Source organism: Haplochromis burtoni, unplaced genomic scaffold (genome assembly GCF_018398535.1).
Source record: "Haplochromis burtoni strain Fernald_Lab_line unplaced genomic scaffold, NCSU_Asbu1 Contig_60, whole genome shotgun sequence".
NCBI lineage: Eukaryota > Metazoa > Chordata > Actinopteri > Cichliformes > Cichlidae > Haplochromis > Haplochromis burtoni.
This window is the reverse complement of record NW_024582421.1, coordinates 529276-541478: the sequence shown is the minus strand read 5'-3', so window position 1 is coordinate 541478 and position 12203 is coordinate 529276. Positions and strand designations below refer to the sequence as shown.

General features: G+C 40.2%; 1 protein-coding gene across 3 annotated transcripts in view; it reads left to right on the top strand.

Moving 5' to 3' along the window:
• bsna (bassoon presynaptic cytomatrix protein a) overlaps positions 1–12203 on the top strand; it is a 117906-nt gene that overhangs the window by 25426 nt on the left and 80277 nt on the right. For 2 of the 3 annotated variants that reach the window (XM_042221041.1, XM_042221039.1), the window contains exon 2: positions 9745–11124. In XM_042221041.1, coding sequence (XP_042076975.1) covers positions 9745–11124 — 1380 coding nt within the window. Of the gene's footprint in view, positions 1–8573; positions 8929–9744; positions 11125–12203 lie in introns of those variants that run through there. The other variant, XM_042221040.1, reaches the window with a different exon arrangement.

Below are 12203 nucleotides of genomic sequence, written 5' to 3'. Positions count from 1 at the left end.
GTGTGTGTGTGTGTGTGTGTGTGTGTGTGTGTGTGTGTGTGTGTGTGTGTGTGTGTGTGTGTGTATAGGACATTCATCTGGACAAAGCAGGGAATGAACTGTCAGCTGTGGTGTTATTAGATCTTGAATGAAGGGGTAGTCTTTCTCTCTGTATTCAAATGGTACAATTTAAGGTTTGATTACAATGACCTCAACAAACAGGAGGACACAATCTACTGACACTAGGTTTTATAGCTAACAAACTATTACAGATTACATTTATTGTATTTATTATTATTATGATTATTAACTTAAGAAATGACAGTTTGACAAAATGAACTAATTATACGTAGTGCGTTGTTGACCTAGGATTATTATTAGTCTGTAATGAAATATGTACTCCCCATGTACCCCAGAGAAGCAAGTGGACAAAGTTGGGACAGAAGCTGGGAGAAGATTTGGTTCAACAAATATTAACGTGACCCACAAAAACTCTGCTGACCTGGCCTCCAAATACTCCAGGTTCTATATAGTCAGCATCTGGGGGCAAACGGAGGCCTGAAATGATAATGCATGTCCACAGCAGCTGAGGCTGTTAGGGTGAGACCACAAAATACCCCAAGGGAATGCATGCCCATAGCCCAGGGGTGGGCAATTCCAGGCCTCGAGGGCCTGGCAGGTTTTAGATCTCACCGTGGGTCAACACACCTGAATCACATGCTTAGTTCGTTACCAGGCCTCTGGAGAACTTCAGGACATGTTGAGGAGCTAATTTAGCCATTTAAATCAGCTGTGTTGGTTCAAGGACACATCTAAAACCTGCAGGGACACCGGCCCTCGATGCCTGGAGTTGCCCACCCCTGCCATAGCCCAACAGCTCTGAGCTTTGTTGAGGGGGCTACGCAATAAATAAATGTTTTAACTACATTTCTACATTTTAGGGTAGAGCATGATGATTGATTCATGATAACAAGAGCTTGGTTTGCACCACACCTACATATAAACTGAATGGTAAAATTTGATGATACACAGAGATTTCAAAATCCACTGTATTAGTTACATAAGGTATTAGTTTTCATTAAGGTAGATAAATCAGTATAGTTAAAATTCTAGTATCTAATCTGTCAAAGTGTCCCATTTCTGTCAGAAAAACACGTGACCCGCTCCTTAAACTCTTTAGCTTATTTTAATGTTGATGCCATCAATCTTTTAGTCAGTGCTGTGATGTGTGCTTAATGCTAGAATAAATCTTTGTCATTGATATATAATGTTACTACAAGATGACAAAAGTGTAGTTTTTTTTTTTTTAAAACAATTGTTGATACAAGGATGAGATTTTTAAAGCATGGTGATCATCTCACTTTAAAAATAAACCTCAGGTGTGCAGGTGTACTAAATCTTGGATATCAATGTCTCCACTCTAATTAAGTGCAATATAGGCCATGACAGTGAAAGTTTTGGGTCTTTGAAAGTAAAGCAGCTAAATGCTAAAAAGCAAATTCAAACATTAATTCCTATATTATTATTACTTGGTGAGGGAAAAGGTGCAATGTTTTTAGCATTTATTTTTTACATTTTGTTTTAGTTTAAACTTATTAGCAGTAAAAAATAGTAATTATTCGCTAAGCCTTGTGTGTTTTAACGTGTGATGTGAGAATTCACCTTGTTATTCTGTTGTTTCTGACATCTAATAAGTCTGTGTAAAATCTTCAGAGGGCTTTTAAGAGTTAAGTATAAACCAGGCAGGTGGTTGTGTTGGTGAAGGTTATTGACAAGGGGTAGGAATTGTAATGTATCAGTGAAATGTGTCATTGTGTTGTACTGGTGTGTTTCCATAATTAGCTGTGGAATCTGTGTGATTCACCACAGGAATACTTGCAGGATCGTACGCTATCTGTGTGGAATATTGATCGAAACATTAGCCTGTTGCCATGACCGTGAGCAGCCAGACAAAGTGTTCACTCACTGAAGTCATTGTGCAAAAGAGCCTCCACTCTATGATTAACTGGAGATAAACATGGAACATGCAGTGGCAGCATGCCTCTGTGTTTCATTTAATATATTCTCATACCATGTAGTCATTCTTTTAGATGAAGTAGCTACATTAATGTGTTGAGTGTTCTTATTTTCAGGCATCTCTCTTAATCTCCATATGTTGAGAGCAAATGTATCTTAGAAGGTTCTCAGTAAATTTGTGTATTTATCTACTGTATAAGAAACTGCACCACCCTATATTACAGCATGTGGTGCTGTAATATACAGCACCACATGCTGCTTGGTTTGCACCACACCTACATATAAACTGAATGGTAAAATTTGATGATACACAGAGATTTCAAAATCCACTGTATTAGTTATATAAGGTATTAGTTTTCATTAAGGTAGATAAATCAGTATAGTTAAAATTCTAGTATCTAATCTGTCAGTTTATTTATTTAATATAAATTCTTTTATTAAATTCTTACTATTGAAAGGAAAATTGTTTTTTTCATAAGATGAACACTCACAAATTTTCTCTGTAGCTTTTAAGCTATTTACCTGAAGCAATGAGAAACTGACACAGGAGCCTAACTAATATAACATTGTGTATTATAAAATAGCCAATTCATGACAACAAAATTTCCATTTAGCAAACACAAACATGTTTTCGAATTTTGGTTTTGAATTATAGGAAATATTACTGTGAAATAAAGTAGAAACATGGTAGTTTTGCATTTTGTAACCCTGCTTGCAGCGTAATAGAAAAACTTAATGTCCCTTATAATCCAGTGTCCCTTATAGTATGAGAAATACAGTACTATGTTTGTTGCCTATTATTACCCAAAGATGAACATGTCAACACAATGTTATACAGCAATTAACACTGTTGATACAAGACAATTACTTAGTAACTAAGTGGTAATAACTTGTTATTCCCCTTCTTGTTTCCTCCTTATTAGCCCATTCTTACCACATTGTTACCAAACTATAATTTAAAGGGCTACCACAGTTTTGCACCAGGATGTAAAGTTGATTCAAATATGAATGAAAGTATTAAACATAGATTAAAATATAAATGGAAACATTTGAAAATATATTATTTAGATTTTCAAACTCACAATATTAGGTAAAATTGCTCTTAAGTGTTTCCCTGCATTTCCACAAACACTTCTACTATGATAAGCTTACATTGAGAGTATTTTCACTCCGTCTCTGTCTACTTCCCTCCTATTCTTCAGCCTGTAAAGCTCCACACTGTGCAGATTGACAGATCTATTAAAAGCGTTGTATGTAACCCTCAGTAGAGGTGCAAATGAATCCTGCACATGCATGTTAGGCTGTATTTTAATGCACTTTGTGTGTGAATATAGATAGAGGTGCACAATATATACAGTACATAAGCTCAAGCTCAATAACCACAAAAAACCAAACAGCTTCAAACAGTGGACATAGCCTTCATTTACTTTACCTCAAATGTGACATTTGTCACCACTCTAGACAATTACAGCTCATCTCAGATTCATTTAGGCAAAATGTAACCATGCCATACATTTAATCCTAAATAGACCCTTGCACTGTTTCTTTGCACAATGAAATATTTTAGCTACTATAATTCTAAAGCGCAGCTATAACAGTTTACTTCTGCTCCTGCTGTGCTCTTTCATCCCCCGCTGTTTACTGGGGATGGTACAGTTTCACAGATACTCCCACAAAGACAACAGCTTCAACTTAGAAGTCAGGTTTAATTCATGTGACGACTCATACCTCAGTGCTGTGGACGAGAGCCGTGGCATTACTGTCAAAGCAAATTGAGCAAATTTTGTGGGATGTTTGAGAAAAAGTGTCATGCCACTGTACTTGAAAAACCATCAGTCTGAAAAACCATCATGTGGGTGAGTAAATCCTCAATGTGAGCTTATCTAAGGCAACATTATGACAAGTACCATGATGAAATAAAATCGACTGAGACTACCAGTGGATTCTGTCCTCTAGGTTTCTCAAATACTGTCGTTTTGCCAAAGATTGTTATAGGAGCACTGAGACACTGGTGTTTATTTCAGCCCTGCTTCACAGTCCAGCCCTGTATATGTCACAGAGTATACCATACACATGCAAGTTTCTCTTAAAGTGCTAAAATGCATGCACGTAATCCTCGATTCCTTTAGCATCTCCAAGGTGGTCAAATGAAAGAACACTGTAGGACCCATTACAAGGTGGTGGGGCTTCTACTCTTGTGAGTCTGCATTAATTCTTGTGAGACTTGAGTCTGCCTTGTTCAAGATGCCCTTGAACAAAGCACTTGTCATCCAAACACTTAAGCTGCTGCCACTAGCATAGGCCTGTGACTGCTGGCACTGGACAGCTTCCAGGTTATGTACTCAGGATTGAGTGTGGTTCAAGACAGTCACGGAGTACTGCATGGGTGTTCACCTAAACTATCTCTTGGATTAAAATACATTTTCATAACAAATACAGATCGATGAGGTACTTTTACTGTGCTGAAAAGAGAAATGTTGAGAAATGTTTGGCAGTGTTGCGGCAGATGATGTGGTGAATCACACGTGGAGTTTTCTCTGTGAAACGGCGGTAACACCTGGTCAGTAGTGTTTGGAGATAGGTAGCATGAATATTTTATGCTGACAGCTGGTCAGTGTGCATGAGAGTGTGTCCCCTATGTGTGCGCGTTTTTCAGTGTGACTAAGTTCATATTCAGTTGCCAGTTTCATGCTTTCACTGAGGTACTCTCGACTGAGTACAGAACATAGGCTCCTTTTTAAAGGTTAGTATATGTATGCATGTGTGTATACATATATATTATTTATATTACTATTGCTGTGTTCTACATGTGAAGTACTCTGTGTATTTCAGGCAGTTTGAACCTTGCAAATCAACAGGATAACAACATTAAATGTATTAATGAATTTATTCAGCCTCATCTGTCTAGTTCCTATTAACTGTTTTCATTAATTAGGAGATAACGGGAGAAAAACAAACAGAGATGTGCGATAGTGAGAAAGGCAGAGCCATGAAGACCTCACAGACTTCCTCCTCTATGCTGTTTTAGCTCACTGATTAGATCTTGACCCTCCCACCTTAACTCGTCTTCTCTGTCTGTGTCTCCAGGCTAGTTAGTTACAAATTAGAGTCACAGTGAACTTCCACTTGACTCCTGTACTCAAAAGTAGAGCTTCATTGTATGTTCTTCGTGCATCTGTCCCAGCCACATTTTGATGGATTTTGCACTGGCATGCCATTCTAATGACTTCATTGTTTAACCCTCTATGCTCCCTCCCCAGCTGTGAATCTTCTTATTTAGATCTTTAATCTAAATTAAATTTTTAGCCCTGGCTCCTATTCTTTTTATTCCTTTAGGACAGATGCCTCTGCGTTCACCGTGCTGACTTGTAAATGATTAAAGGTATTGATTGATGGTTCACCAGAAAGTATGGGGGGGGGGGGGGGGGGGGGGGGGGGGGTTACATATTCACCAATTCATTCTCTTAATTGCCAAAATGGTTTTCTTGCTCATATTTAACTGTCTGCTATAGTTTGGTTATTTGAGTAAACACAGTTTATCTATTTCTTACCACCTGCAACATCTGTATTCATTTGGGCAACATCAAATGAGTCTCCCTATCTGCATTACAGCATCACTTCAGCTGTTTGACACCTCTGGCCCTGTTAAAGATGAATCCAGTTGTTTTCACTGCGATCATATTGTGTCGTAGAGACACAATACTGACAGAGATCAGCCTCTTAAATAGACAGACCTGACCTTCAGGCTAATGACTGTTGCAAGAGGAGCTGAGACCTCCATGCGTGTGAGTGGAGGTGTGAAGTGTCTACAGAGAAATAAGAGTGGTAGCAACAGAAAGAGAAAGTGAAATGTGATTGAGGAAATCAGAATCCTTGAGGAGAGCTGTGCTTCTCAAAGTGGAGATAAGAGGCTACAGTTATAGTCTGCAGTGTGCTTGTTTTTCTCGGAAAACATCATTCACAGTCTTGTAAATAAGTCTGTGGCATTTACAGTACTTTTATATGTTTTTAATTCACCAGACCTTAACAACAGGTCACTAGGTTATGTTATTCTTCTTAATAAACATATTATGATTCATTTTTTGCACTGGTAAACAACATATTCTGTTATTAGGCAAAATGTTCTGTATATAAATGTGTGTATTTGTAATATAACGAAGGGCACAGGCCGAAACGTGTTGTTCCAGTAATAAAGCTGTTCTTTATACTATTCTTTAAGTTTTATTGGCGCTTCAGCCTCAGGAGAAACAGTTCTTGCAGACATATTTGCACCAAGAGCTAACAAAGATTAGACTGAAAGCAATTCTTCTATCATATGAAGGTCAAATGTGCTGTGCTATTGAAAATGCTTGAGAACAGGAAAGCTCTCTTGCAATTTATATCATGTAATAAGTATGCTCTTCCATTTAAATCTTGATTCATGTTTCTATGATGTATGCATAAGAAGCTACAATGCAGAGAAGCCCCCCGCCCCCCTCCCATTTTTCCTCCTGTGTGAGTGTGCAGAGTCAGCATTGTTGGAGATTGTCAGGGCTCATTTTCCTCCTTTCAAAAAAAAAAAAATACATTTTCAGCTATTTATTCTTTTGATAACTTCTGTGGGTCTGGGAAATGGTCTGAGCTAAGCAGCACACCACATGCAAGCTGACTGGTAGAAATTTGTGAACACAGACATGAGTCTGTTTTTCAAGTCTGCGGGCCTTCACGCCTACAGTAACCTTATAGTTAGTGTATTAATTAAGAAATACAGTAATTACAAGGTTGAATTCCTGCTGTTGATTGGATTTTAGCATTGTAGCATTTACTATATGAAGCACCTTGACACCAGTGTTGTTGTGGTTTGGCGCTATATAAAATGGATAATATCGAGTGCACATCTTTGGATTGTAAGACATTTCCTCCTGTTGCACTTCAAGAGGTTACCTTACTAAAAACCTCTGATAGATCTACGTCTACAACTGTTCATGCTTTACTATGTGAAACTAAAGCTCAACACTCATGCACAAGGAAAAGCCTAGTTAGGTCGAGTACAAGGAGTAACAAGATGATGTGACACCTGCGAAGAGCTACATAAGAGTCAAATTAGATTACTGTTGACAGATGGAGGACAAAACTAGAGGTTAAAAAACAAACATAAGAAGTAGAATTAAATGAAATAAATATTCATAATAAAACAGGAAATGACTAAACAGAACCTGAAACCAGCGTAGCTCCAAGGTCTCTTAATGAAATGGGGGCTTGAAATACAGCAGCATCATTACGATGCCCTTGATTTTCTCTCACTTAAGGATAGTTGGTTTGGAGCGGCACAAATGCAGTGTTAGTGTCCAGGGAGGAAGAGGTAGAGTCTGAATTAGAATGGGGCCAGTATCATGCCAACCAACTTGCAGGCGACAAAGTTGTGAGCTCCTTTTGTAAGCCGAGCTTTTTTGTTGTGATTCTCTGTCATTGGTAGAGTTCTGTCTGAATGATTAGATGTGATTGGTTCAGAGCATGCTGATCACACCCTTTGTAATTTTGCATGTACAAAAACCAATGTACCCAGTGAGGTTTGTTTTGTACACCCCAGACTTAGTATCCATTGTAGTTTCCACTTGGTTTTTCTCTTCTGTGTTTAAAAAAAGGGCAGAGTTATCATCACTTTTGTGTAAATTGTTGAACAAAACCTGTAACTCCTGCACAATTAGCAAAGACATTGTTCCTCATCTGTTACGGCACAGGTGCACGTGCAAAGGATTCACTGGTTTTAACCACATCGTGGAAGCTCAGATTCTGCTTTGCTGTGCTGTTGATTAAGCTTGACATGATGAGAGCTGAAGAGCTGCTGGGATTAAAAAAACTGCTGACTTCTTTCTCTCCACTGTTTGCTTTTTCCATCTCCTCCCTGTTCTTTCCATCCCTCCATTCTTCACTGCATCCCTCGTTCCTTCCAATGTCTCTTGTGATGTAGTGTTTAAAGCAGAGGGGTAGACAGGGAGACAGGATTAAAATCAGCCCCCCCTTCTCTTCCTCCTTATCCACTTCTCTTCTTCTTTCTCCCCCTCTGCATCTTCATCAGATGTAATTATGACAACACAACATAGGAGGACCGTGCACAGCAAAATTAGACTTTTAAATTTCTTTCCACTTTAGCTATTTGAGGAACGAGACCTACATTTTCAAACTGATCAGAAAGAGAACAGAAAAATGGGATAAGGATGAAAACAAGAGGAGGAAAGAAGAGAGAATTAAAGAAGAAAAACAGAGGCAGAAGAAGCAGATGCTAGGTAAGAAAGCTAAAGAGAGAATATGTTAAGGAGGAACAGACGATGTCGGGGTGTAGCGATGTAGCTGTAACGGAACATGGGATCAGTAATGCTGTCAAGCTAGAAAATGCCAGACAGCAAAGCAGCACAGTGGGAGGAATTGCTTAGTTAGGGTATGTGAGTGATGCAGGCTTTTTTCTCTCTCCTGTCCCAATGTTTGCACATCCTACCCTTTAAATTCAAGGAGCCAACTTCCACTGTACCCCTTTGCAAAAAAATTAGAAAAGGGATGGGTGGGTAGGGGGGTGTTATTGAACAGCGGGTGGGGTAACACAGTACATCTGCGCATTGCATTGTGGGAAGAAAAGGGGATGGGAGAAGTGCATGAAACGTGCAGAGATTTACTAGCTTTGCTCTGACTGCAGGGGAGCTAAAATAGCACTATTTATGGCAGCAAGGTAGCAGTGGTGAATGCAAAGCTACAGTTGGAAAGACAGGACAAGAGGAGACTGGCACAGCTGAGAGAGGAGCTGGGTTGTTTTCGCAGTCGGGAGAAATTAGAGAAGCAAGCAAGGTCCGGACACAAGGGAGTATCAGCTCTCATCTGGAGGAGGAAGAAAAGGAAGGAGGAGGACAGAAGAAGAGGAGGAGGAGGAGCAGGGTGGTGCTTTATTTTTATTTTTAGATGGTGAGGAGTGTTGCATATTTGTTTCATTTGACTGTATCTCTTTGTACATCTGTTTGTATCTCCTTTGTGCTCATGCTGTATCTGTATGGTAGCATGTGCGCATACCTGTGTGTCTGTGTGGATTATGTTTTTTGGCACATGTGAGGGATGCAATTCTTTTCACTTCGGTTGCAGTTTCTACCGAGCTGTCATTAAGCATTGCAGTCAGTTTGTGGTTGATTTCTCTCCCTCTGGTTCTAATTGATAACTGCTATATTGTCTTTACATAAGACATCTATGGAAAGACTAATGAATCATATTTCATGTGCAAGTCGGGTGAATGAACACAGATTATGTGGTTTGGGTGGTAGGAAACACTAGTGTGTCATGTCTGAGTCATCAATAATATTCAGAGGAATCAATAGTAATCACCTTTGAAAGAAAATATGAATTAATTATAGCGATAGCTCAATGGTAACACTACATCATTAACGTTCTTGAGCCTTACTGACCCTTCCAGTGTTACACAAAGAATTGTTCAAACTGACAGATACCTGATTTACGTTTCAGTGGTAATGCCAAAGATGTGGTCAAGGAAATTACATTGAACCTATTTCCATTTAGTTGACTGACGTATTCACAATACAGTCACCATGCGAATATTTCACTCAGAACTAACTCTATAGTGCCAATGAAAGACTTCGACCAAACTGTTGCCAAAAACTATGTATGCATTATTGTTACAGAGACAAAGTAAAATGGCTTTTCAAATTGAAAAAGTGGATTTTAAGCATACTCATTAGTTTTTTTGTATTTTTTTATTTTTTTTGCCTGCAGGTCCAGGAATGGCTGTGTCTGAACTGTCAGATGCAGAGAGCTCTCGGCATTGATATGACCACGCCTCGTTCTAAGAGCCAACAGCAGATTCACTCTCCGTCCCACCAAGCCAAGCCGATTGTCCAGCCTCAGCAGCCTGCGCCTCAGCCAACACAGCCGACAGCAGCAGCGCAGCCAAAATCTTTGGCACAGAGTCAGCCCACCCAGCGGCAGCAACAGCAGCAGCAACAGCAACCTCAGTCTCAGCCCTACAGCCAGACTCAGCCCTACTCCCAGTCGCAGCAGTATCCACAGTCTCAGCAGCAGTCATATGCTTCATCACAGCTAGGGTCCCAGACTCAGTCTTATACATCCCCTGGCTTACAGAGACATCCAGGCCCTGGTGGCTCCCAGTCTCATACAGGGCCTTCTCAGCAGGGTATGAGATCTGATCCATACTCCCAGACCGGTCCTGGAGCTCCAGGAACTATTAGAGGTCCCACAGGAGGCTTTAGCCAACCAGGGGGTCCTCGGATTCCTCACCCTGGTGCAGTACCCCTCCCTGGTTTGACCAAGGCACCTTCCCAACCAGATTTGGGTCGTGGTTCCCCAATGCACCAATCTATGGCACGCCACGACCAGACCAGAAGTGCTGGATCCTCCCCAGCCCACAGACCTCAGAGTCAGGCCCCTCCTGCCCAGGATGGCCTGACCAAACTGTTTGGCTTTGGGGCATCACTGCTTAATCAGGCTAGTACCTTGATCAATGTTGACCCGCTACCTACCGCCTCCACCCAGCCAAGCCCTGCACGAGGCAAGGTGGTGTTCAGTAATGCAACACCTGACAACAGGCAGCAACAACAAGGGACCACCAGTACTAAACCATTCACTATGGGGGGCCCTCATGCTCCAAGCCAAATGGGTGGTCCTAATGTTCAAAGTCAAATGGGAGGTCCTTATGCTCCAAGCCAAATGGGGGTTCCTCATGCACCGAGCCAAATGGGAGGTCTTCATGCACCAAGCCAAATGGGTGGTCCTATGGGTGGACCCCATATGCCAACCCAGAAGCAACAGCAGCAGACCGTGCCCCAACAACAAGAAATGCAGAAGCAGTCACCTGCTCATCAACAGAAAGGACAGCAAGGACAAAAAACACAACCACAAGGACAGCAACAGCAGAAAACACCTACTCATCAGCAGAAAGTGCAGCAGAAGCAGGAGCCTGTGGCAGCAGCACCTGTGGTTGCTCCAGAGCCTGTGAAACCCAAAGTGAACTGTCCTCTTTGTAAAACAGAGCTGAACATCGGCAGCTCCGACCCACCTAACTACAATACCTGCACGCAGTGTCACAGCCAAGTGTGTAACTTGTGCGGCTTCAACCCAACACCACATCTGGTGGAGGTAAGAGGAACGGAACACCTACAGACATCACACTGAAAACATGTTATTGCAGACATACAAGAACAAAAACTCTACTAGTACAAACGCCATCAAATTTACTTTTCACCAAACAATCAATAACATTCAACAAGCAGATAATGTTCTTCATTCCACTGTTGAACCTAATCCTCTTCACTGTGTGGATGCCGTTAGATGTGCAGCTCGTGTTTCAGTTTCTCTAAAAAAAAAAAAATATTATACTTAAGCCTTATTCTTTATCATGATCTGTTTTTTCACTCAGGTTTTCATTTTACATTTTCGTTTTCTATTAACGATATAACAAAGATGTTGTTTTGTTTTATTCCTGTTTCTTCATTTCCATCTTACTACACCTGCTACAAATTTATATGTCCCTCCTGATTTCATTTTTTTTTTATTTATGAGTTTTTCGTTACTTCTACTAGAGTTTTCCATATCTCGTTTTAATCCCTAACTTCCTCCTTTCCATTTTAATTTTTTGGATGTGCTCGATGTTTACACATACAGTTACATCCATAAGTATTTGGAGATGGGACTAAAGTGCAAATGCAATGGGTTTAACGACTTAGCAATGATACTGGTTTTCATACATAGTCGTCTATTTTCTGAGGCTCAAAAACAACATAATTGTTTTTAAAACTTTAATGAACATCCAGATGAAGCGTTTGTGTACATCACGAAATGCTCCATTGTCTCCCCCGAGATCACGCTCTGCTAGGGAAGGTAATTGAAAAATAATAAAAATTTTAGGGATTTGATGATATTATTGACATCACTTATCAATTAGATTCCTTATTGATTCTCATTGGGTCTGCTTTGAGAGTCACCACCATCACTAAGCAACATATCAACGACAATACATTCATGCAAATGAACTGCATGCTCTGTGGTCAAATTTTTGTGCATGCTGGAGGTATTTCCCCTTTTTGTTGTGATCAGTGTTGGGGTTGTTACTCAGAAAAAGTAATGTATTACATATGCAAAGAACATTTTCTTAAAAGTAATGTAATAGATTAATTACTCCCAGGAGAACGTTTTCTTTGTAAAATGACCTGAAGCAC